The following is a 27,251-nucleotide window of genomic DNA, read 5'->3' as shown; positions in this document are numbered from 1 at the left end:
TTCTCTAAAATGACGTTGGAGGTGACTTATGGTAGATAAATGAACATTCAATTCTCTGGCAACAGCTCTGGTGGACATTCCTGCAGTCAGAATGGTAATTGAACACTCCCTCCAAAGCGTGTGTTGTGTGACAAAACTGCACATTATAGAGTGACTTTTATTTTCCCCAGCACAAGGTGCACCTGTGTAATGATCATGTTGTTTAATCATTATCTTGGTATGCCACATCTGTCAGTTGGAAAGATTATATTGGCAAAGGAGAAATGTTCACTAACATGGAAACAAACAATAAACAAATCTGTGCACAATTTGTTTTGATTTTTACAGATTTTTATGGGAATTAAACATTTCTGGGATATTGTATTTTTTCTCATGAAACATGGGATCAACACTTACATGTAGCGTTTATATTTTTGTTCAGTGTAGAATGGCAGTAGACCGTAGTGTAGGCCGTCATTGTAAATAACGTGTTCTTAACTGACTTGCCTAGTTAAATAAAGGTTAAATAAAATAAATTAAAGTAACCTGGTCACGTTATACCACCCACCACTGCGACTTGTATGCTCTAGTCGGCTGGCCCTCACTACATATTCGTCGCCAGACCCACTGGCTCCAGGTCATCTACAAGTCCATGCTAGGTAAAGCTCCGCCTTATCTCAGTTCACTGGTCACGATGGCAACACCCATCCGTAGCACGCGCTCCAGCAGGTGTATCTCACTGATCATCCCTAAAGCCAACACATCATTTGGCCGCCTTTCGTTCCAGTACTCTGCTGCCTGTGACTGGAACGAATTGCAAAAATCGCTGAAGTTGGAGACTTTTATCTCCCTCACCAACTTCAAACATCAGCTATCCGAGCAGCTAACCGATCGCTGCAGCTGTACATAGTCTATAGGAAAATAGCCCACCCATTTTCACCTACCTCATTCCCATACTGTTTTTTATACTGTTTTTATTTATTTATTTTTCTGCTCTTTTGCACACCAATATCTCTACCTGTACATGACCATCTGATCATTTATCACTCCAGTGTTAATCTGCAAAACTGTATTATTCGCCTACCTCCTCATGCCTTTTGCACACATTGTATATAGACTGCCCATTTTTTTCTACTGTGTTATTGACTTGTTAATTGTTTATTCCATGTGTAACTCTGTGTTGTCTGTTCACACTGCTATGCTTTATCTTGGCCAGGTCGCAGTTGCAAATAAGAACTTGTTCTCAACTAGCCTACCTGGTTAAATAAAGGTGAAATAAAAATAAATAAATAAAAAAACATTGAATGTTTGTTACCCAGCTACAGTGCACCCTCTATTGGCAGATATCTGTAACTACAGCAAATAATATAATGTTCATTGCCATCTGCTGGTTGCACGTGCTGTCGATGAGGAAATGGTCAACATGGTATGAATGGATCAATAGCCTGCGTTTCACTTTCTCATTGCTGGGCATGTGATTTCTGTTATTCAAACATCTTTGGTATTGCTAGCTTGGGTTCCATTGCTTGCATAGTGACGTTGATATACTTATATGAGAATGAGATGTACCAATAGTGGTTACAGTATCTAGCTAGAGCGATAGCTATAGCAGGTTGCAGACAGTCGTGTAGGTCGCGCCCGGCTTCAGAGCTCCTTCCCCGGTGACTGCAAGCTGGAAAGGACGTGGATGCGGCGAGGCCCATTGGTACAACCAGGTAGGAGGCTACATAAGCTTGACATAAAGCACATTTTAACAGTAAACTGTACTTCTGTTACGGTATTCATCCAACATGTTAATGGTTTTCAGTAAAGTGTCATTTTGACACTGTCACAGAAAATACTAGAAACTCAAGTTTAGGGCTATCATGGATCCTTGGGACGTCCATACCCTAAGCCTAACTTTAACCTCTAACCTTAACTATAAACCTTAACCCATAAAGGTCCCGCACAATCATCCTATTTCTCAAGTAAAAAATAGCCTTTGAATGACCAACACATCACCCATAATATTTTTAAGTTATTAAAATGGTCAGAATTGAAGAAATGATATACTTTCTTGGATCTTTAACTATCAGGAAACCTTTAAGGAAATGCTGAGTGGGGTGGCAGTTTATATTCATGAGATCGCATTGACTGACAGTTATTGGAATTGCCCATGTGCTCGTTTCCAGGTACCAAGATAAACAATGGATGACAAGTGAAACAATGGGCCACATGTCATCCAGATCCTCATTGGCTTGACTCAACCCATTTCCTCTGAAAAATGCTCTCTCTCTCATGGTCAACAGAGCTATTCATGGACTGTTGGATAAGCAGACAAACAGCAGCAATTGCATTTCTATTGTTTTGTAATTACACTGAACAAAAAAACAGATAATCACTGCAGCTACTGGCTGTTGGTCCTTCTGTAGCTCAGTTGGTAGAGCATGGCGCTTGTAACGCCAGGGTAGTGGGTTCGATTCCCGGGACCACCCATACGTAGAATGTATGCATGCATGACTGTAAGTCGCTTTGGATAAAAGCGTCTGCTAAATGGCATATATTATTTATTATCTAGTATCTATACATAGTCACTTTACCCCAACCTACATGTATAGTACTAGTCAAAAGTTTGGATACCTACTCATTCAAGGGTTTTTCTTTATTTTTACTATTTTCTACGTTGTAGAATAATAGTGAAGACATCAACTTTTGATTGGTACTGTACATATTACCGCAATTACCTCAACTAACCTGTACCACCGCACATTGACTCGGTACCTATAGCCTCGTTACTGTTATTTTATTGTTGCTATTTAAAAAAAAAAAACTTTTCAGTAAATATTTTTCTTAACTGCATTGTTGGTTAAAGGCTTGTATGTAAGTAAGTGTTTCACGGTAAGGTCTACTACACCTGTTGCATTCGGCGCATGTGACAAATAACATTTGATTTGAAATATAAACGCAACATGCCTTAATTTCAAAGATTTTACTGGGTGACAGTTCATATAAGGAAGTTAGTCAAAATGAAAGGAATTCATTAGGCCCTAATCTATGGATTTCACATGACTTGGAATATAGATATGCATCTATGTTGTTAGTGTATGCCACATGATGGACTGACTGTATATGATGTGAGAATGTAGGTGTGTCATTATTTAAATGCAAGGTGATGCCGAAGAAAAATGGCCATCCTGGATGGCCAATAAAGTTGTATTCTATCTCCTGGTCACAGATACAGTACCTTAAAAGAAAGGTAGGCGTGTTGATCAGAAAACCAGTCTGTTTCTGGTGTGACCACCATTTTCCTCATGTGGTGCTGCAAATCTATTGTTGCATGGAGTTGATCAGGCTGTTGATTGTGGCCTGTGAAATGTTGTCCCTCTCCTCTTCCATGGCTGTGCGAACTTGCTGGATTTTGGCAGGAACTGGAACACGCTGTTTTACAATCCAGAACTGCCCAAACATGATCAAGGATTGACATGTCTGGTGAGCATGCAGGCCATGGAAGAACTGGGATATTTTCAGCTTCCAGGAATTGTGTAAAGATCCTTGCGACATGTGGCCGTGCATTATCCTGCTGAAACATGAGGTGATGGCAGCGGATGAATGGCACAGCAGGATATCGTCACGGTATCTCTGCATTAAAATTAAATGTAATTGTGTTCGTAGCTTATGCCTGCCCATACCATGACAGTTTGTGCAGAAATACTTCGGTTTTGCAAACCAGCTGTCTGGGTGGCTGGTCTCAGACGATCCCGCAGGTGAGGAGGTCCTGTGGTGGTGTGGTTACACGTGGTCTGCGGTTGTGTGGCCGATTACTGCCAAATTCTCTAAAACAACGTTAGAAGTGGCACATGGTAGAGAAGTGAACATTCAATTGTCTGGCAACAGCTCTGGTGGACATTGCTGCAGTCAGCATGCCAATTGCACGCTCCCTCAACTTGAGACATATGTGGCATTGTGTTGTGTGACAAAATTGACATGCCACACCTGTCAGGTGGATGGATTATCTTGGCAAAGGCGAAGTGCTCACTAACAGGGATGTAAACAAACGTGTGCACAAAATGATACATGAGACCAACACTTTACATTTGCTTTAAATTTTTAGTTCAGTGTAATTATAGAATACAGTTGACTGATTCTTCGCAATATTTTGTAAAGCAACTTCTGCACCGTAGAAGCTTAGACATACAGTGCCTTTGGAAAGTATTCTCCTGGACCTTTTTCACATTTTGTTACATTACAGCATTTTTCTAAAATGGATTAAATAAAATAAAAAAAATTCAGCAATCTACACACAGTACCCCATTAATGTCAAAGCGAAAACAGGTTTTTTAGAATTTCTTGCAAATGTATATAGAAAAAACATACCTTTATTTATAAAATTATTCAGACCCTTTGCTATGAGACTCCAAATTGAGCTCAGTTGCATCCTGTTTCCATTGATCATCCTTGAGATGTTTCTATAACTTGATTGGACTCATTCTTCAAGGCAAAAGTGCTCCAGCTCCTTCAAGTTGGATGGGTTCCGCTGATGTACAGCAGTCTTTAAGTCATACCACAGATTCTCAATTGGATTGAGGTCTGGGCTTTGACTAGGCCATTCCAAGACATTTACATATTTCCTCCTAAACCACTCATATGTTTGAAACAAGACATTCTTTTCATTTCACTTCACCAATTTGGACTATTTTGTGTCTGTCCATTTCATGATATCCAAATAAAAATCTATTTAAATTACAGGTTGCAACAAAATAGGAATAATGCCAAGGGGTTATATACTTTTGCAAGGCACTGCACAGATCTGGGAAAGGGTACCAACCCATGTCTGCAGCATTGAAGGTCCCCAAGAACACAGTGGCCTCCATCATTCTTAAATGGAAGACGTTTGGAACCACCAAGACTCTTCCTGAAGCTGGCTGCCCGGCTAAACTAAGCAATCGGAGGGAAGGGCCTTGGTTAGGGAGGTGACCGAGAACCCGATAGTCAATCTGACAGAGCTTTGGAGTTCCTCTTTGGAGATGGGAGAACCTTCCAGAAGGAAACCATTTTTATAGCACTTTTTATAATAATAATATATGCACTTTTATCCAAAGCCAAATCATGTGTGCATACATTCTACGTATGGGTGGTCCCGGGAATCGAACCCACTACCCTGGCGTTGGGGAGAATTATGGGGAGAAGAGACGACAAGTGAGGTGAGGTGGGGGGTTAATATAAAGATGGGATTATGGAGAAAGGGACTATGGGTAGAAGTGAGATGGGGGTTAATATAAAGATGGGGTCATGGAGAAAGGGACTATGGGTAGAAGTGAGATGGGGGGTTAATATAAAGATGGGGTCATGGAGAAAGGGACTATGGGTAGAAGTGAGATGGGGGGGTTAATATAAAGATGGGGTCATGGAGAAAGGGACTATGGGTAGAAGTGAGGTGGGGGGGAGGGTTAATATAAAGATGGGGTCATGGAGAAAGGGACTATGGGTAGAAGTGAGGTGGGGGGAGGGTTAATATAAAGATGGGGTCATGGAGAAAGGGACTATGGGTAGAAACTGGAGCAGGATGAAGTTTAACATTTTCCACAAATGGTTAACGTCAGGATTGGAGAGGGGAATCTGATCCTAGAGCTGACTCTTTGTAAATACTGGCCCGGAGCAGGTTTTCAATGGGTCAGGCTAATGCTAGCGATACTAGCCCAATTAACGCTAGGGAAGTTAGCATCTTCACAGCATGTTTTCAATAAGACAAGCTAACGCTAGTAAAGGGTGTAGCTAGGTCTGAAAAGGTCAAAAGTCTAAAGGAAGGGTTCAATTCATGACAGAGTCATTTCTCCTCCTCCGCCTCTCCCTCCTTCTCTGCCTCTTCCTCATCTTCTTTGTCCTCTTCCTCGTCTTCTTCTTTGTCCTCTTCGTTGTCGGTATTGGCGTTGGGAACCCAGAGTCCTGAGTCAATACACCTCTTCATGTGGCCCTTTGCCTCCATGGGGTCCATCTTGCTGATAGCTTCCTGCAGCATTGAGATGTCTTTATCATCAAAACACTTCTTCATTTCCTCTGGCAGAGTATCGTAGACTTCCACAGGGTCCAGTCCACCTGGCCCCAGTCTGTTCTGTCTCTCCTCCTCCTCATACTCCTCCATAGCCTTTTGTATCCTGATCTTAGCTCTGCCTCGAACTCTCTCTTTAAAGGACTCCAGCTCATCAGTAAAGGCCTCCTGATAGGGCTGGTCGGCAGTCTTGATCTTTTGGAAGAACTCTCTGAAACATCCTCGAGGGTCGATCTTCAGGCTCTTAGCCAACTCTAAGATGAACTGCATCACTATGGTCTGATGGGCTACCTGATCCATCAAACCATGTTTCTCATCCACCTCCAGGTCGATACACATGATGACCAGGAAGTTAGCCGTCTCTTCACACACCAGGTAAGGGTGGTCAGACAGGTACTTCTGACTGTCCTCCCAACGCCGAAGCATCCCAAAGTGTTTGATCTCTTTCTTGTGTTTATCTACAAAAGTCTGGTGTTTCTCCTCCTTCTGTTCCTCCGTCTCTTCGGTCACTTCCGGTTTGATGTTCAAAATACTCTTGCTGAATCCCTCTTTGCTGAGCGTGTCAACGTTCCAAGGCATCTTTTTCTCCTCTCTCCGGTGTTCCTCCATCTTCTTCTCCCACAAGCGTTGATCCTTTCTGTATTTCTTCTCCTCGGCCTGGGCCTTGCTCAGCGCCGTCTTCCTCTCCTCCTCTCCCTCCTTCTTTCCTTCCTCCTCTAACTCCTTCACTCTGTACTGCACCTCTTCCAGACGTCTCTTACACTCTGCCATGTTCCTCTCCAGCTCCTCTCCTTTCTCCTCGAAGGCCACCTGTTTCTCCACACGCGCCTGATGCCTCCATCGGAAGAGGCTCGGCGTGTCGATATTGGGGTGAGTCTCGTCCTCGTCATCCGATACTTCGATGTGGTCCCACACACTGTAATCAATAGTCCTGGACGTCATCTTCTCGCTCCTTCTCTTTCCGCGGGAAGTCCACGCAACAACGGCACACGAAATGGAAATAACGTGAAAAAAAAAGAGAAAAATGTCAACTTTGGTCCTGTTGAAAATGTGAGCTAAGCTTGCCAGAGAACCCGCCGCACCTTTATGGTAGAGTGGCCAGACGGAAGCCACTCCTCAGTAAAAGGCACATAAAAGCTGCTTGGAGTTTGCAAAAAGGCACCTAAAGTACTCTCAGACCATGAAAACAAGATTCGCTGGTCTGATGAAACCAAGATTGAACTCTTTGGCCTGAATGCCAAGCGTAATTTCTAGAGGAAACTTGTCACCATCCCTATGGTGAAGCATGGTGGTGCCAGCATCATGCTGTGGGATGTTTCTCAGTGGCAGGGACTGGGAGACTAGTCAGGATTGAGGGAAAGATGAACGGAGCAAAGTAGAGAGAGATCCTTGATGAAAACCTGCTCCAGAGCGCTCAGGACCTCAGACTGGGGCGAAGGTTCACCTTCCAACAGGACAATGACTAAGCACACAGCCAATAATAAAATATAACTTCCAAATATTATATAATTTTCGAACGACCTGTCATTTAGGCTATCTGTATGAACATTTTCATTAATAAATAACAAAACGGCATTTTTTTCAAATATCATCTAGGCCTCTCTAATTTAATTTAGCCTAGGCTTGAACATTTGAATTAGGCCTAATTAATAATTAAACATGGCTGTTTACAAGCACCAGGTCAGGCCAGTCATGGATAGAAGTGTTCCAACTTTTGTCAAATTGATGTCAGATTTGCCTTTTCATAGCTGATTAGGAGAAGTTACTCCGCAGGTTAGGAGAATTAGCTCAAATGCAAAAAGAGAAAAAAAATCTACTTTTGATGTTGATTTTGACAAAAGCTGGATTCCGTCTAGCCATCACTCCCCGTCCCACTGCGATTCAGCATCACATCAGCATAAAGGACCTATGTGGTGAACACTTGTTTCATGTTCTAATCTTACATGCGTTCTATGACAAAACCATCCACATAAGATTTTTTTTTAAATCACAAAAAAATATATAATAATAATTCAAAATCAGCATCACATCAGTGGAAAATTATAAAACTCATATTGGACAATCAAATTTGATATGTACACTACCATTCAAAAATTTGGGGTCACTTAGAAATGTCCTTGTTTTGAAAGAAAAGCATTTTTTTGTCCATTTTAAAATAACATCAAATTGATCAGAAATACATTGTTAATGTTGTAAATGAAATATCTACAGAGGCCCATTGTCAGCAACCATCACTCCAGGCTCAACATGGCCAGAAACAAAGTACTTTCTTCTGAAACTTGTCAGTGTAAACTTGAGGAGTGGGAGGTTCAGGTGCACAACTGAGCAAGAGGACAAGTACAGTAGAATGTCTAGTTTGAGAAACAGACGCCTCACAAGTCCTCAACTGGCAGCTTCATTAAATAGTACCCCAAAACATCAGTCTCAATGTCAACAGTGAAGAGGCGACTTCGGGATGCTGGCCTTCTAGGCAGAGTTGCAAAGAAAAAGCCATATCTCTGACTGGCCAATAAAAAGAAAATATTAAGATGGGCAAAAGAACACAGACACAGGACAGAGGAAGATTGGAAAAAAAGTGTTATGGACAGACAAATCTAAAGTTTGAGGTGTTCGGATCACAAAGAAGAACATTTGTGAGACTCAGAAAAAACGAAAAGATGCTGGAGGAGTGCTTGACGCTATCTGTCAAGCATGGTGGGGGCAATGTGATGGTTTGGGGGTGCTTTGGTGTTGTTAAAGTGTTGGTAAAGTGGGAGATTTGTACAGGGTAAAAGGGATCTCATTATGACTCTATTCTAGTCTATCAATCCATTCCAAATCCTTATACTAAGAGTGGCATATGTTGATGCAAACACAATTTGCCTCTAATTTACTTGCGCTTGCGGCAGACCTTGGCGTGCTCAAAGTGAGCCCCTGCTGTTGGGAAATCAAAACTGTCCCAACGCATGGGTGCAGCTTGCGTGCGCATCAGCTTCGTTACTTTGTCCTCGAGGCCGTCTTTACCCTGTTTTGGAGAAAGATTCCCCTCGGCGGGCACACTGGAAAACGGGATAATCCACACAATATTTTGTCCTGTCGGAAGGTACATTTTAGCGGAAGTCCCTTTGCGTCTTTTGCATGAGTAAAAATAGAAACCTACTTACCCGACACTAATTTCCAAGCAGCTTGTGGATTTATTAGTCTATGAAGTATATTTGTTATTTCCATCAATGAATAAAAAGCATTATTTTGCAATGGATTCTTTGGGGGGGGGGGGATTTGGCCATCAATTTAATTTATTGGCTTTTCTTTTTTAAACCAGCATTTACCGGTTAACAGAAACCCTGCCATCCTGGTAGTCCTCTGGCCCTGCGGCCTTGTGAATGTTAACCTGTTTAAAGGTGTTAGTCACGTCGGCTATGGAGAGCCTGATCACACAGTCGTCTAGAACAGCTGGTGCTCTCATGCATGGTTCAGTATTGTTTGCTTCAAAGCGAGCATAGAAGGCATTTAGCTTGTCTGGTAGACTGATGTCACTGGGCAGCTTGCGGATGGGTTTCCCTTTGTAATCTGCCTTTAGCTCAGTAAACGATGGCTTATGGTTGGGATATGTGTATGGTCACTGTGGGGACGAATCCTTTGATGCACTGGTCAGATTTGCCAAATGGAGGTTGATGGAGAGCTTTGTATGCATTTCTGTGTGGATTTGGAGGACAGCAGTAAATCATTGGTAATGCCTGCCTCCTTAAGACAAGTGTTTGACACGAGGGGAGGGGACCAGTAATTATTTGTGTGTGTGTGTGTGTGTGTGTGTGTATTTATTTCTCAGAATAGATTCACGAGTTACAGAAGAAAGTTCCTGGCCATTTTGAGTCTGTAATCGAACCCACCAATGTTGATGCTCCAGATACGCAACTAGTTTAAAGAAGGCCAGTTTTATTGCTTCTTTAATCAGAACAACAGTTTTCAACTATGCTAACTTAATTGCAAAAGGATTTTCTAATGATCAATTAGCCTTTTAAAATTCTTAACTTTGATTAGCTATCACAATGTGCCATTGGAACACATGAGTGATGGTTGCTGATAATGGGCCTCTGTACGCCTATGTAGATATTCCATAAAAAATCAGCCGTTTCTAGCTACAATAGTCATTTACAACATTAACAATGTCTACACTGTATTTCTGATCAATTTGATATTTTAATGGTCAAAAACTAGCTTTTCTTTCAAAAACAAGGACATTTCTAAGTGACCCAAACTTTTGAACGGTTGTGAGTGTGTGTGGGTGTGCGTATGTTATTTCTCCCCAATTGGTATTTTGTCTTGTCCACTCACTGCAAGACCCGTACGGACTTGGGAGAGGCAAAGATCGAGAGCCATGCGTCCACCGAAACAAGACCCTGCCAAGCCGCACTGCTTCTTGACATTGCTCGCTTAACCCGGAAGCCAGCCGCAACAATGTGTCGGAGGAAACACCGTACATCTGGCGACCGAAGTCGGCGTGCAGGCGCCCGGCCCGCCACAAGGAGTCGCTAGAGCGCGATGTGCCAAGGACATCCCAGCCACCCTCCCCTAACCCGGACGACGCTGGGCCAACTGTGCATCCCCTTATGGGTGTCCCTGTCACGGCCGTCTGTGACACAGCCTGATATCAAACCCAGGTCTGTTGTGCCTTAGACAGCTACGCCACTTGGGAGGCCCTGGAGAACAATAACTATTTGATCAATATACCAGCTACAGTCATTTCTCATACTTGGGTCATCCAACTTTGAACTGGTTTCATCCAAATATCAATCAATTTGATGAAAAGCAAGATTTTCACTGTTCGGGACCTTTTTAAACGTTCTGTGAAACAGAAATGTTGTCTTTTCTAGAAACGTAAATATTTACCAGAGTAAAATGTTCTCAACCTTGCTACAAGCTAAAAATGAAGAGGTGTTGTCTCACAATCTATATCACTTTTCAATGTAGATCATGTAGTGTTTTATCAGTGTTCCATTATAATCTAGCTAACCTGCCATGGAATTCCATAGTAATGTTATGGTGAATCACTTTAAAATGGATACCAACAAAAACCAGTGATTTTCAAAGTTTAACAAACCATAGAACTATTTGCACAAGGGAACAAAGGGCTACTGGCCTCTACCATCTAGAACAGAGGGGTGTACAGGGCTACTGGCCTCTACCATCTAGAACAGAGGGGTGTACAGGGCTACTTTGAACATTTTCCAAAAACACATTTACAGGAAGAACTGTGCGGATACAAAGTTTGGTAACAGAATACAATAGTGAGACTTTACCAGAATTATGTTACTAAACTTTGCATCTGCAATAAATGTTTTTATAGTTTTGATTTACTGTGTAAATTGTTCAAAGTAGCCATTGTGCATAGGTATGGATTGTTAAACCTTGAAATCAATGTTTTTTGTTTGTTATACATTTTAAAGTGAGAAATCCGAGACTTAGCGTAATTCCATTATTGTGGATTTGCCCTTAATGTTAACTCCAGTGTCCGTAGAGATGATGGCGTTAGTCTAAGTATCTTTAGCCTAAGTATCTTTATCTAAGCCTGCCAGTGCCCGACAAAGTAAGTGTGCTGTGGTTTTGATGTCATTTTCAGGAGACGCTATCAATACATTACCATTCTTTAACACTGCTTTTCCAGGTGACAGTATGGCTGAGGACCCTCAGAGGAACTTCCGTTCTGCCTATTATGAGAAGGTGGGCTTCAGAGGGGTGGAGGAGAAGAAATCACTGGAGATATTACTGAAGGACAACCCACTGGGTATGTACATTACAGTACTACTACTGTTACAACGGGTACATCATTGTTGTTATCACTGCTGTTCTGCTTCTACCTCCAAGTCTGTTTGTGTTCCTTCATCAGACGTGGAGAAGCTGAGCACTTTCAGTCAGAGATTCCCTCTGCCTTCAATGTACAGGATCCATGTATGGAAAGTGCTGTTGGGTAAGTCTTTTATCACAGACTACTACCCACAGGATTCAGAGCATTACATTACATTACAGAGCATATATCACATACCAGCATGCCTCTCAGCCCATAGAAAACCCTATTTCTCTCCAGATCCGTCTGACAGACCAACCCGCCGCCGTGACTTGCTGATGTGACCCACCCTGTGTCTGTCTCTAGGTATCCTTCCTCCCCACAGTGACTCCCACTCCCTGGTGGGAGGGTACAGGCGGGAACAGTACCAGGATGTGTTGGAGGCCCTGAAGGTGATGAGGTTTGTCCACATGGCCACTCCCCAGACGCAGGTGTACCTACGCATGTTCCAGCTGGAGAGCCAAGTGCTACCCAGACGCTCTGATATCTCAGCCCCGGTAAGAGGAGAGCGAGAGAGAATAAGAGGGGCCTTTAAAAATATATATATTTTATTTATAATAATAATAATAATAATATTATTATTATTATTATAAATAAAATTAAAAATATATATATATTTTATTTTATTTATAATAATAATAATAATAATAATAATTTAAAGGTCCAATACAGCTGTTTTTATCGCAATATCAAATTGTGAATGAGAAAGTTGTGCTTCTAACTATCATCCCCCCCCCCCCCCCCCCCAAAAAAAATGGTAACCTCCCCCTGTTCTGTTATTGTAATGGTGAGCGGTTCGCATGTCTTGGGGGTATGATATTTGTGCGTCTTTCTCACTCATCATTATTAACGATTCATTCAGGATTATCTGTAACCATGGTAGCATCCACATTAATGTAGAAGTGTTCAGAAACACATTCCATTCTTATTTACTTTTCAAATGACTCCAAAATGACACAATACATTATTTACCATTAATTAATATTGGGCACAATATCATCTGCAACACAACCAAAACAAAGAGCAAATGCATCTAACACATTTGTTGTGTCACAAGCTTGATGTAGTCATTGCGTGCCAAATTACTTACCTTCTTACTACTTTAATACACATGTAAGTTAATTTGTCCCAATACTTTGCTCCCCTTAAATGGGGGGGGGGGACAATGTAGAAAAAGTGTTGTAATTTCTAAACGGTTCACCCAAAATGGACAAACACACCCTCAAATGAAAGCTGACGGTTTGCACTTTAACCTCCTAGTCATTGTTTGATTTCAAATCCAAACTCTTAGAGTATAGAGCCAAAATAACATAAAAATGCTTCACTGTCCCAATACTTATGGAGGGCGCTGTATATAAACCACAGGAAAATCACGTTTTTGACTGCACTGGGCCTTTCTTTTTTTAAAGTAAACAGAACATAAACAGTTGGAGTGGGAGATTAAATTAAATCTCTTGTTCTGAACGTAAACAGTTGGAGATTAAATTAAATCAGGCTCTTGTTCTGAATGTAAACAGTTGCCGTGGGAGATTAAATTAAATCAGGCTCTTGTTCTGAACGTAAACAGTTGGAGATTAAATTAAATCTCTTGTTCTGAACGTAAACAGTTGGAGATTAAATTAAATCAGGCTCTTGTTCTGAACGTAAACAGTTGGAGATTAAATTAAATCAGGCTCTTGTTCTGAACGTAAACAGTTGGAGATTCAATTAAATCTCTTGTTTTGAACGTAAACAGTTGGAGTGGGAGATTAAATTAAATCAGGCTCTTGTTGTGAACGTAAACAGTTGGAGATTAAATTAAATCTCTTGTTTTGAACGTAAACAGTTGGAGATTAAATTAAATCTCTTGTTCTGAACGTAAACAGTTGGGAGATTAAATTAAATCTCTTGTTTTGAACGTAAACAGTTGGAGATTGAATTAAATCTCTTGTTCTGAACTTACCTCTGCCAGTATCCCTACACATTGGATACTGACTGTATCCAGCCTACTTACTGCTCGTGTTCTTCTTATTTTTATTACTTGTGTGTTTTGTCCAGCCTTAGGTTATTTTTTTAGCACCACATTGACATTGATTACTCCGTTGTTGGGTTTAAAGCTTGCGAGAAAGTCATTTCACTGTACTTGGATAGGCTGTAGGACGGGCTGTTTATGTGTGAGACTGACGGGTGTGTCTCTGTTTCAGGACGAGGAGGATGAGGACTTCCTGTCCATAGCTCGAGCCATGGAGGAGATCGTAGAAGACCCTATGGATTGTTATTGGCTGATCAAGAGCTTTGTCAACCAGTTCAACAATAAGTTTGGAGACTCCATTCCCCACCTGGTGAGCAGTGGATTGGAGGGTGGGTAAGGGGATGAAAGGGGTGGTCTGGACTACACTCGTTGTATGGTGTTGCCTTGCTCATTGTTGTTGTTACTGTTATAGTCAAATATCCAACATAAAAATTGTACATGTAGCTGATGTGTACACTGCATCTACTGCATCTACCTCTCAACACACTGCATCTACCTCTCAACACATCTAACCCCCCCCCCCATCTGTGTCCGGTTGGTTTAGCCCAAGAGTCTGGAGCACTACCTGAGTGTGGAGGAGCCCCGGCTACTGAACCATCTGAAGAATACTGGGGCCCTCGCCATGCTGCCATACAGCCTGTGGTTCAGACGATGCTTTGCTGGCTGCCTGCCTGAGTCCAGCCTGCAGAGGTTAGGCACACTGAGGCTTGTTTCTCTCAACAACCCAGCCACACAGGCGTGAGAGGTGTAATCTTTGCATCAACAAACCACATTTGTTGCATGAAGCACTTTGCTGTTCTGTGACGTGGGTCTGGGACTTGGAGAAGTCATGTACCGTGTTGGCTATGACGCTTTCAGGAAACTCATCGCTCTACGCTGGCGTTCTGACTCATGTCATGTATTCTGCTCTTTCAGGGTGTGGGACAAGGTGATCAGCGGGTCCTGTAAGATCCTGGTCTTCGTTGCCATGGAGATCCTTCTCAGCTACAAGATCGTGGTGATGGGGACCAGCAGACCGGAGGGAGTGGTCAACATCCTGTGCAACGTGAGTGGCGTCATCATCATAGGATCCGCTGGAGATTTGAGGCTTTTCTCCCCTTTTCGTCAACCAATCACATTGCTTTGTTTTTCTCCTCTACTACCCAGATGCCCCAGGAGAACACGGACGCAATAGTGACTAAGGCCATTGACCTGTGGCACAAGTACTGTGGCACCCCCATGCACTCTGTATAGGATCACAGGTCTCCTGCCGCGCCCTCTGGATGGGGTCATTGACATTTGGGATACGCTTGGACTCAAATCAATCACATTTATTTGTCACATACTTCGTAAAACAACAGATGTGGACGAGCAGTGCAACGGTTTCTTCCAAACAATGCAGAGAGAACGAGCATAGAGAAATAATATAAAAGTCATAATAACATGTCTATATACACACACGGTGCCAGTTTCGAGTAGATCTGCAGGGGTACAAGGTCATTGAGGTAGATATGTTCATATAACTAGGAATAAAGTGACTAAACAACAGTATAGATAAGCAGTGTATGTGATGAGTGCCTGGTACAGAGGACCTGGATGGCAGTGAGCTCAGCCCCAGTGATGTACTGAGCTGTACGCACTACCCTCTGCAGAGCCTTGCGCTTGAATGCCAAGAAATTGACATACCAGGCGGTGATGCAGCCAGTCAAGATGCTCTCAGTGGTGTCGCTGTAGAACTTTTTGAGGATCTGAGGGTCTTTTCAACCTCTGACTGGAAGTGCCCCTGAGGAACCACCGTGTTGAGGGTAAGTGTGGCGAATGTGTTGATGCCTACCATCAGCACCTGGGAGTGGCCTGTCAGGAAATCCAGGATCCGGTTGCAATGGGAGGTGTTCAGTCCCAGGGTCCTTCGCTTAGTGTTGAGCTTTGAGAGCACTATGATGTTGAATGCTGAGCTGTAGTCAATGAACAACATTCTCATATAGCTGTTCCCTTTGTCCAGGTGGGGAAGGGCAGTACCCGGTTGCAGAAAATGGCAGATTTGGGCATGCCTAAATTGGAAACGTTACTGTACAGCCATATCATGACATCAGAACTCTGGCTCTGCTCTTCACAGCACTGTATGGGTTTTGACTGACAGCCGTTCTGAACTTGAGCATCTCGCACGACAAGAAGTTGCCCCCATCCCTCCCGCTAAATTGGGCAACTTTTTAGGGAAATGCTGTAAATTAAGAGGATTCTATGTATACTGAAAAAAAATATTAACGCAACATGAAACAATTTAAAATATTTTACAGAGTTACAGTTCATATAAGGAAATCAGTTAATTTAAATAAATATATTAGGCCCTAATCTATGGGTTTCACATGACTGGGCAGGTGTGCAGCCCTGGGTGGGCCTGGGAGGGCATAGACCCACCCACTAGCAGCCATGGGTGGGCCTGGGAGGGCATAGGTCCACCCACTGGGGGGCCAGGCCCAGCCAATCAGAATGAGTTTTTCCCCACAAAAGAGCTTTATTACAGACAGAAATACTCCTCAGTTTCATCAGCTGTCCAGGTGGCTGGTCTCAGACGATCCCGCAGGTGAAGAAGCCGATTGTGGAGGTCTTGGGCTGGCGTAGTTGCATGTGGTCTGCGGAATTGTGTTCATTGTCCATAGCTTATGCCTGCCCACACCATAACCCCACCGCCACCATGGGGCACTGTGTTCACAATGTTCAAATCAGCAAACTGCTCGCCCACACGACACCATACACGTGGTCTGTGAAGAAGCCTGATGTGGAAGTCCTGCGCTGGTGTGGTTACACGTGGTCTGCGGTTGTGAGGCACTGCCAAATTCTCTAAAACAACGAAAGTGACAGCTTATGGTTGAGAAATGAACATAAAATTCTCTGGTAACAGCTCGGGTGGACATTCTTGCTGTCAGCATGCCAATTGCACGCTCCCTCAAAACTTGGCATCTATGGCATTGTGTTGTGTGACAAAACTGCACCTTTTATTGTCCTCAGCACAAGTTGCACCTGTGTAATGATCATGCTGCTTAATCACCTTATTGATATGCCACACCTGTCAGGTGGCTGGATTATCTCGGCAAAGAGAAATGCTCACTAGCAGGGAGGTAAACACATTTGTGCACAAAATTTAGGAGAAATAAGCTTTTCGTGCATATGGAACATTTTGGGGATCTTTTAATTCCGTGTATCAAACATGGGACCAACACTTTACATGTTGCGTTTTATATTTTTATTCAGTATATTTTGAAAGATTAAAACTTTGAGGATTGATAATAAATACCAAATTGATGTCATACAAGCCAAACACCCTTGAGTCCAAAATGTGCACTATGACATTTCCATGTCATAAAATGTGTCTTATACCGCGTCAACATTTATGATCACTATGTTTCATGTCCAGTTACACGAGGACATGCCGTCATACCCTGGGTTGTTCTGAACAGAATGATCCTCAGTTTCTGTATTGTGAAGAAAATTTGCCACGGCGCACGCACCTGAATGCTCTCATGACTCCTTTCTATGCGCACCAAAATTCTGATCTGTTTCCCTGAATTGCATTGTGAAAGCCTTTTATAATGTCTTTTGTCTAACACTGTAATATCGTATTTTATACCTTTTCTAGTCATGTTGACAATGGAACAGGCTTTGAAATGATGCCCACCTGACTCAGATTGCGATTTATAATTGACCATTTTGGATTGCGTAAGTAACTGTAATTGTGTGATTGCGGGGATGCAGTGTTGTTCCAAACAAAAATAACTACAAGTGTGCTTGCTGCTCTAGTTCATGAATGGCACAGCTAGGAGAGCTCACCTTATAGTTGAAGACTCTTCTTAAAATCATAAAAGTGCATTGAAATTACTTAGAAACTGTGCACCCTTTAGAAAGGTGCGGCCACTTGGAGATACCAGTTAATCCTCTCACTCAAACCCGTGTAATTTATTTGTTTTATGTTGTACCTACCCCACATTTTCCAGGAATATTCTTATCCTGTTACTGAATGTATCAAGAGCATTTTCAGATTTAGTTTTCAACAAATGTGACACAAAGGGCAGCATACAGTAAAAGGTTTTGACACACCTACTCATTCAAGGGTTTTTCTTTATTTTTACTATTTTCTCATTGTAGAATAATAGTGAAGACATCAAACTATGAAATAACATATGGAATAACATAGTAACCAAAAGTGTTAAACAAATCAAAATATATTTTAGATTCAAAGTAGCCACCCTTTGCCTTTGACAGCTTTGCACACTCTTAGCATTCTCTCAACCAGTTTCATGGGGAATGCTTTTCCAACAGTCGTGAAGGAGTTCTCACATATGCTGAGCACTTGTAGGCTGCTTTTCCTTCACTCTGCGGTCCAACTCATCCCAAACCATCTCAATTGGGTTGAGGTCGTGTGATTGTGGAGGCCAGGTCATCTGATGCAGCACTCCATCACTCTCCTTCTTGGTCAAGTAGTCCTTACACAGCCTGGAGGTGTGTTGGGTCATGGTCCTGTTGAAAAACAAATGATAGTCACACTAACTGCAAACCAGATGGGATGGCGTATCGCTGCAGAATGCTGTAGTAGCCATGCTGGTTAAGTGTGCCTTGAATTCTAAATAAATCACTAACAGTGTCACCAGCGAAGCCCCCCTCCACACCACACCATCACACTTCCTCCATGCTCCTACTCCATGCTTCACTGTGGACACCACACCATCACACTTCCTCCATGCTCCTACTCCATGCTTCACTGTGGACACCACACCATCACACTTCCTCCTCCATGCTTCACTGTGGACACCACACCATCACACTTCCTCCTCCATGCTTTACTGTGGACACCACACCATCACACTTCCTCCTCCATGCTTCACTGTGGACACCACACCATCACACTTCCTCCTCCATGCTTCACTGTGGACACCACACCATCACACTTCCTCCTCCATGCTTCACTGTGGACACCACACCATCACACTTCCTCCTCCATGCTTCACTGTGGACACCACACCATCACACTTCCTCCTCCATGCTTCACTGTGGAAACCACACCATCACACTTCCTCCTCCATGCTTCACTGTGGACACCACACCATCACACTTCCTCCTCCATGCTTCACTGTGGACACCACACCATCACACACCACACCATCACACTCCTCCTCCATGCTTCACTGTGGACACCACACCATCACACTTCCTCCTCCATGCTTCACTGTGGACACCACACCATCACACTTCCTCCTCCATGCTTCACTGTGGACACCACACATGCAGAGATCAACCGTTCACAAAGACACTGCGGTTGGGACCAAACATCTCTTGGACTTATCAGACCAAAGCACAGATTTCCACCGATCTAATGTCCAATGCTCATGTTTCTTCTCTTCTTCTTATTGGTGTCCCTTTTAGTAGTCGTTTCTTTGCAGCAATTTGACCATGAAGGCCTGATAACACACAGTCTCCTCTGAACAGTTGATGTTTAGATGCGTCTGTTACTTGAACTCTGGGAAGCATTTATTTAGGCTGCAATCTGAGGTGCAGTTAGCTCTTTAACTTGTCCTCTGCAGCAGAGGTAACTCTGGGTCTTCCCTTCCTGTGGAGGTCCTCACGAGAGCCAGTTTCATCATAGCGCTTGATGGTTTTTATGACTGCACTTGAAACTTTCAAAGTTCTTGAAATGTTCTGCATTGACTGACCTTCATGTCTTAAAGTAATGATGTACTGTCATTTCTCTTTGCTTATTTGAACTGTTCTTGCTATAATATGGACTTAGCCCTATTTGGTAAAATACCATCTGCTGTATACCACCCCTACCTTGTCACAACACAACTGATTGGCTCAAACGCATTAAGAAGGAAATCAATTCCACAAATTAACTTTAAGCAAGGCACACCTGTTAATTGAAATGCATTCCAGGTGACTACTTCATGAAGCTGGTTGAGTGTGCAAAGCTTTCATCAAGGCAAAGGATGGCTACTTTGAAGAATCTAAAATATATAGTTTGATTTGTTTAACACTTTTTTGGTTACTACATGATTCCATATTGTGTTATTTCATAGTTTTGATGTCTTCACTACTATTCTACAATGTAGAAAATTGTAAAAATACAGAAAAATCTTGGAATGAGTAGGTGTGTCCAAACCTTTGACTGGTACTATATGTAAAAATGCACATAAGATCAAGTGTTATATTTGGATTCAATATTGTGTCAGGTGAACTGTTGTCCTCACTTTGGTCTAATACTTTTCCCATAATCCCCAAAGTGTTCCTGTTCAATTGCTACCATTTTCATAATTTCTATTACAGAAGAATTTCAATATATCCTTATCCATATAGGCCAATTCCCACGAGGGTTAACAGGAGAACATCCAGTCCTCTGCCACTAACACAACATACATTGAGCTTGGACCCAATGGATAAAATGAATGACTGTACAGTACAAAGAGCTGGTCCAGGGCTTGTCATGGTTGAGGTTACTATGGTTGTTTCTATGGGGAACCTGGTCCTAAACCTGTGCTTAGGGAGGTTTACTAAGCAGACAGGTTTGGATCGTAGCATATATTTATGGCCTGGTCTCAGATCTGTTTGTCTTGTCAATTCCAACCATGCTTGTCAACTCCTCCAACCTACTCAGTTCAGACTCCTTGAAATGAAGCCCATTAACTTGAACATGTGTCCCAAAGGAAGGAATTTGGAGGTGGCTTTGCTTGACATGTGAACAGCTGAATCATGTATTTATATATCAATAAACATGCATTTAATGACAGAGAAAGTTGAGTGAATTAAAACCAGAGATATAATACTCTTCTATTATGAAAACAGTTTGATTTCAGTTAGTGAAGGGAAGTTATAAAGTTATATATGGTGGGATCTGAAATTGACACTTGATTAAAAAATAACTTCATAAAATAATTCAAATACTGAGCTATATTGTATGCACAAAAAAAAGTCTACTCATACAATTGCTCAGAGGTAGAGATTTTGTTTAACAAGTAATACTTTTTTTTCTCAAAGAGAGACAATCATTGACACTCCTGTTTTCAATAGGATAATGACACTGAACTGTTTCTAAAGTGTTTTTATGTGTTGGAGAACATATTAGGAGGGATCTTAGAATCCTTCCAGATCCTTGATATCCTGTCTATGTGCTTATGGGCTGCCCTCTTCAATTCAAACCATATGTTTTAAATTAGTTTTCAGTCCAGAGACTGAGATTATCTTTATTTGGTTCATCGCACTCTAGCGACTCCTTGTGCCGGGCCAGGCACCTGCAGGCTGACTTCAGTCATTAGTTGAATAGTGTTTCCTCTGACACATTGGAGTAGCTGGTTTCCGGGTCATTTAGACGCCAAACCCACCACTGCTGTAACAGCTGACATAACTTGTCATAATATGGTCATAACACTGTCAAGACATATCTAGATAGATCTGTTGTGACATACTAAACGGAGAACATCCCTGCTCATCCCTACTGCCTCTGATCTGGAGGACTCACTAAACAGAGAACATCCCTGCTCATCCCTACTGCCTCTGATCTGGAGGACTCACTAAACAGAGAACATCCCTGCTCATCCCTACTGGAGGACTCACTAAACAGAGAACATCCCTGCCTCTGATCTGGAGGACTCACTAAACAGAGAACATCCCTGCTCATCCCTACTGCCTCTGATCTGGAGGACTCACTAAACAGAGAACATCCCTGCTCATCCCTACTGCCTCTGATCTGGAGGACTCACTAAACAGAGAACATCCCTGCTCATCCCTACTGCCTCTGATCTGGCGGACTCACTAAACACAAATGCATTGTTTGTAAATGATGTCTGAGTGTTGGCATGTGCCCCTGGCTATCCGTCAATATAAAAAAACAAGAAACAATTGAATGATTAATATAAGGAATTTGAAATGATTTACTTAATATAAGTACATTGTTAGCAATTCCATTTACTTTTGACACTTAAAGTATTTGGTGTTAAATATACTTAAGACTTTTACTCAAGTAGTATTTTACTGGGTGACTTTCACTTTTACTCAAGTCATTTTCTTTTAAGGTATCTTGACTTTTACTCAAGTATGAGAATCAAGTACTTTTTTCCACCACTGGGTAGGAGATCATTATTAAATATGTTTATTGATTGATTAGACTGAACCAGATCAATGATAATTCAATAATACATATTGTGTTGCACCTTTAACCAATAGCCTAACAACTCTCACAAATAAAGTACAAAGACGTAAATTTTGTCAAATTGTAGCCAGGCCACCCAGCCAGCCCGAGCCGCCTGCATGCCTGACCCCACCACCCCCACCAGTCTAGTAGCCAGGCCACCCAGCCAGCCCGAGCCGCCTGCATGCCTGACCCCACCACCCCCACCAGTCTAGTAGCCAGGCCACCCAGCCAGCCCGAGCCGCCTGCATGCCTGACCCCACCACCCCCACCAGTCTAGTAGCCAGGCCACCCAGCCAGCCCGAGCCGCCTGCATGCCTGACCCCACCACCCCCACCAGTCTAGTCAATCACTCTACTCTCTCCCCAACAACTTCCTTCCCACCTCTAGTCAATCACTCTACTCTCTCCCCAACAACTTCCTTCCCACCTTTTTTTTTGTCTCGAGGAAAGGTTTGAAAAAAAACAAAGTTTAATAAAAGCACCCATATACCTACACATTAACACACACAAACAGTACATCCTCCATATGATATCATAGGCCTAATAATTCTATAGAGCTCTTTTTGTACACAATAAATCGGGGTCACCCTGTCCTGCCCCTAGGGGTCCACAGCCCTGCAGCGCCCCAACCCAACACACCCCACTCATCTTTAGGATCTTAGTGAAACATTCATTATTGGTTTCAGGTGTGTTAAACCAAGGCCAGCGTGACAACCAACAGTATGACAGACCCCCAGGGCCAGGACTGAGCAGCCCAGCAGCCAACAGTACGACAGACCCCCAGGGCTGAGCAGCCCAGCAGCCAACAGTACGACAGACCCCCAGGACTGAGCAGCCCAGCAGCCAACAGTACGACAGACCCCCAGGACTGAGCAGCCCAGCAGCCAACAGTACGACAGACCCCCAGGACTGAGCAGCCCAGCAGCTAGGGATTGTCTAAATAGGTATCTCCCCTGGTGTGTATTCAATACAGACTCCGTTTGACTAACTGCTGCTGGCAACAATTTAATCATGTTCTTTTGCCGATGTTTAGTGACACCAGTCATATTCAACAGGTGATGTCGTAAACTCCTCAGTTATTCTGCACTCTGGCACACCCAGAGGAATGTTTTGAAATCGGAGTAGATAGCCTGAGTGAATTTACCAACGCTGAGCCTTTTTATGAAATATTTTATACACATGGTGTATTTTATTTTAGAAAAAGGCTCAGTGTTGTTATCTTTGCAATGTGAGGTATTTAAAGGTATTAAAAACATGGGTGTGATTTTGACCCCTACCTATTTTTGAAAAAAAGATTATTACTTAGTATAAAATAATATCATTTCCCAATTTTTGGAGCATTATAATATATCTTAATATTTGAATTATTTTATACAGTAATTTTGCTCATCTTTATCCAGGGTGTCAATCATTTCGTACACCACTGTATATATGGAATAGAGAAGGTTGAAGAAAAAAGCAGCTATGAACGTTTTTAAAAGTTGTTTTATATATATTTCCTTTATATAAGAAACTGCATACATCACAAGCCCCGTTTATACCTGGTGCTTTAATAGGTTCGTTGTCCTGATCTTGTCTACATTCTGATTGTGCCCACATTTCCAGAAATGTGTCTACACAGGCTATTAAAATGTCTTATCTGTCCACTATGTCTTTGTTGTGACCAGATTTCCTTCCTTTATGCAAATTAATTCACAGTTATTCTTTCAAAATAATATGTATTTATTGTAAGATATGTTGATGTAATCAGTCAATGGTGCCACCTGGCATTGATTTTAGACGGCAGAATAACGGTGATTTTAAATGGTTTCTCTGTCCAGATCTCTCTACACAACGCATGCCTGACGACCTCAGAACGATCAGATCACAATGTCTCTTTTGATTTTCTACACCTGCCTAGTAATGTGGGCAAAACCAGAATTTGGACAAGATCCGGACAAAGGACCCCAAGTTAGAACCAGGTGTAAACATGGCTATAGAAGATGAACAAATACTTAACAATCATCACATGCAGTTTCCTTCTGTACAAAAAAGAAAAACGTATTTAAATTCATATGTAAGTTTCTTTTGTATGATGTACATATATTATACAAAGAGTGTCCTCTTGTTAGTTTGGATACAGGAGAGAGGCACAGGGAAACAACACTGAGTCTTGGGTCGTGTTAAGTAAGCACTCCGTTGTAAAACATTTTCCTGTGTTGTGCCTAATGAATATGTACGCACACACACACACTCACCACAAGTCAAAGGGTTCAGACTAAACGATCAAGACCAACTCATCAACTGCATGTGTTCATTGTAAAAATTTTAAAACAAAAAACAAAACAAGAATAATGTTTTTCCTTGTATTTTGAGGTGTCTGGCTTTTTGTGAGCAAAAGGTGGCACTGTACTTTCATTCACAGCCAAAGGGTGGTCTTATATAGGTTCTCCACTATGAGGCCACACCCAGTGGAACCATACAATTCCTGTTTTGAGAACATTTTGAGAACATTGAGAAATTGAACAATTCCATTCAGAACTGATACTTACCAGTCTATGGAGCACGCTACTGAAACATTATATTGACAACATACTTGGATCAAATGTCATTCAAACAAAGTACATTTGGCAATGTTTTCATCCCTGTAAACAATACAACAGGCACAGTGACACTATACAGAGGGTTGCGGAACTCTCAACAGTAAGAATGATGATCTGGGTTGCATTCAAGATCACAACAGCATTTCAAAGTGTATTTGGTATTGAGCGGGTACCTCTCTGAAATGTTCCCAGTACTTGTTCACTTGAATGCAGCCCAGAAAGACAGACAGATGGAGGAAAGAAAAGTTCAATTATTGCTTGGTTCACATGTCAATATCCCAACATGAACACAACATGGACAGGAGAGTTTTGTGTTGCATTTTGACGTTTTTAAGAGGTAAATATTCCGATCATATTCTCCTACAACAGTTTCCTTCAGAATTGCACGGTATTGTAACATAGTACTTTAACCACAACACACTTATTACAGAATCCTATTCTGCAGTACTATCAGATTAAAAGTGTTTGGTCCCTCTGTTTTGGAAACAGCAGCCCACAATGGAAAATAGGCAAACTAATAATGTACCAAAAAGTATTAAAAAAGGCAGGAACATTAACCAATGGAGGATAATCATTTTTTAACCAATTGGTTGTTGGATGTCACTCTGTATTCCTTATGGATGCCCTCCCAGACTCAATCTCCCACAATCCCAAAGTCTTGTTGGCACAGATATAGGAATAGATTTCCATAACCCCTCCGTAGAGTACCGTCAAAACTAAAGTGCAGTAAAGTAAACACGTTAACTATCTTCATAATTAAAAAGGATAATAAAAGGCTGTTAAAAACAATACGTTTTAGTCCATATAATCTCCGTTTAGAGGAGAACCCAGTCAGTCAGTCCATCCAGTGCTTTCCATCAATCTCTCTCCATGTGTACGATGCTCCCTCTCCACAACCCCAACATGGCCACACTGTGACCTCTCTATAAACACAGAACCAAGATACTGTTGTGATTGGTCCAGTCTACCCTCTCTAGATATTGGCACATATTTTAGGTCAACACTGGAGCCTGGAGTAGTGTCAGCTGCCCAGTTCTGTACACACACCCCTCCAGGTTCAGATTACATTTCGGGTCAGTTTCAGGACATGTTCTAGTGTGGTTCTGGTCCAGTTCTGGTCTTCTTGTGTTCTGGTCTGGAAGCGAAGGGGTGTGGTACACAGAGGCAGTAGTTTGCGATCCAGCACTTGAGGTTATTGTAAAAGATGGCAGAAGAAGAACTACGGTCGATGAAACCTACAGGACAGAGAAAGAGAGACAGCGAGAGAGCTAATTGAAGTTTTTTTCCAAAACGCTATGTCCACCAATTTTAAACATTTGTGTTCTCATCAGAAATAATTGCGTCTGGGTACCTTCATGTGTGTGTAAAATATTACTGTTATCAGATTTCTTATGAATAGATTTTTGGAGGTGTATGAAAATGGGCTTTTTTTTTGCTAAATGCTATTTTAATTGTTTAGATGGAATGTGTGTGTATATATATCCTGTATATTTGACTGTGATATGTGGTTGTCTCACCTAGCTATCTTAAGATGAATGCACTTACTGAAAGTCGCTCTGGATAAGAGCATCTGCTACATGACAAATGTTTTACATACAGTTCTCATATTACTGTTTTGAATTATTTAACAAACATTTAAATATTGCAATTGTACATTTTTCCCCCATTATTTACTACATATATAACCTAGCAGGACTATTTATTGTGGATATATAGAATTTAGGAAAAAAAATAAAATTGCCACTGAAATGAAACCACCAAGTGAAACATTTAAAAGAAATACATATCAGCCAATGAACAACAGGCTACGCTGGGCGGCAGCGTAGCCTAGTGGTTAGAGCGTTGGACTAGTAACCGGAAGGATGCGAGTTCAAACCCCCGAGCTGACAATGTACAAATCTGTCGTTCTGCCCCTGAGCAGGCAGTTAACCCACTGTTCCCAGGCCGTCATTGAAAATAAGAATATTTTCTTAACTGACTTGCCTGGTTAAATAAAGGTAAAAAAATAAATAAAATAAAAAATAAAAACCCATGCCATGATTAGGTAGTGAAAAAGCACACCAGAATTTCTTTAAACAATAAAAGCTAATTTGCCAACATTTCTGAAAATGTATATATAGCGTTTTGGAATGAAAGTCTTCAAATAGTTACTGTATTGCAGCTTGAGGTATGTACTCGTGTCTTTGTGTTGTATTGCAGCTTGTAGTATGGGCTAGTGTCTTTGTGTTGTATTGCAGTAGTATGTAGTATGGGCTAGTGTCTTTGTGTTGTATTGCAGCTTGTAGTATGGGCTAGTGTCTTTGTGTTGTATTGCAGCTTGTAGTATGGGCTAGTGTCTTTGTGTTGTATTGCAGTAGTATGTAGTATGGGCTAGTGTCTTTGTGTTGTATTGCAGCTTGTAGTATGGGCTAGTGTCTTTGTGTTGTATTGCAGTATTATGTAGTATGGGCTAGTGTCTTTGTGTTGTATTGCAGCTTGTAGTATGGGCTAGTGTCTTTGTGTTGTATTGCAGCTTGTAGTATGGGCTAGTGTCTTTGTGTTGTATTGCAGCTTGTAGTATGGGCTAGTGTCTTTGTGTTGTATTGCAGCTTGTAGTATGGGCTAGTGTCTTTGTGTTGTATTGCAGCTTGTAGTATGGGCTAGTGTCTTTGTGTTGTATTGCAGTAGTATGTAGTA

The 27,251-nt window shown here is 41.9% G+C and overlaps 3 protein-coding genes across 4 annotated transcripts in view; 1 reads left to right on the top strand and 2 right to left on the bottom strand.

The window, feature by feature from the left end:
* Positions 1-1,371: 1,371 nt before the first annotated feature.
* On the top strand, positions 1,372-15,369 carry tbc1d7 (TBC1 domain family, member 7). The gene is made up of 8 exons (XM_046353464.1): positions 1,372-1,694; positions 11,649-11,768; positions 11,871-11,951; positions 12,135-12,325; positions 14,012-14,149; positions 14,384-14,529; positions 14,755-14,884; positions 14,986-15,369. Exons 1-8 carry the CDS (start codon positions 1,667-1,669, stop codon positions 15,070-15,072), a joined length of 921 nt encoding a protein of 306 aa, XP_046209420.1. The 5' UTR covers positions 1,372-1,666; the 3' UTR covers positions 15,073-15,369.
* Positions 5,230-7,050, bottom strand: LOC124038059 (hsp90 co-chaperone Cdc37-like). The gene has a single exon (XM_046353463.1). It carries the CDS (start codon positions 6,944-6,946, stop codon positions 5,783-5,785), a length of 1,164 nt encoding a protein of 387 aa, XP_046209419.1. The 5' UTR covers positions 6,947-7,050; the 3' UTR covers positions 5,230-5,782.
* Positions 15,370-23,456: 8,087 nt separating the features above from the next.
* LOC124038058 (phosphatase and actin regulator 1-like) overlaps positions 23,457-27,251 on the bottom strand; it is a 106,851-nt gene continuing 103,056 nt past the window's right edge. For both annotated transcript variants that reach the window (XM_046353462.1, XM_046353461.1), the window contains exon 13: positions 23,457-25,810. In XM_046353462.1, the coding sequence (XP_046209418.1) occupies positions 25,795-25,810 (16 nt within the window). In that variant the 3' untranslated portion in view covers positions 23,457-25,794. The remainder of the gene's footprint in view (positions 25,811-27,251) is intronic.

This window comes from Oncorhynchus gorbuscha, linkage group LG06 (assembly GCF_021184085.1).
Source record: "Oncorhynchus gorbuscha isolate QuinsamMale2020 ecotype Even-year linkage group LG06, OgorEven_v1.0, whole genome shotgun sequence".
Lineage (NCBI taxonomy): Eukaryota > Metazoa > Chordata > Actinopteri > Salmoniformes > Salmonidae > Oncorhynchus > Oncorhynchus gorbuscha.
Note: the sequence above shows the minus strand (reverse complement) of the source record. Positions and strands in the feature narration are given on the sequence as shown.

Excerpts from the sequence above, each read along its gene's own strand:
- tbc1d7 (XM_046353464.1), top strand. The coding sequence starts at position 1,667 with ATGCGGCGAGGCCCATTGGTACAACCAG. Across the intron at positions 12,326-14,011 it reads GCTCTGATATCTCAGCCCCG|GACGAGGAGGATGAGGACTT; the intron begins GTAAGAGGAGAG and ends TCTCTGTTTCAG. Across the intron at positions 14,150-14,383 it reads GAGACTCCATTCCCCACCTG|CCCAAGAGTCTGGAGCACTA; the intron begins GTGAGCAGTGGA and ends CGGTTGGTTTAG.
- LOC124038059 (XM_046353463.1), bottom strand. The coding sequence starts at position 6,946 with ATGACGTCCAGGACTATTGATTACAGTGTGTGGGACCACATCGAAGTA.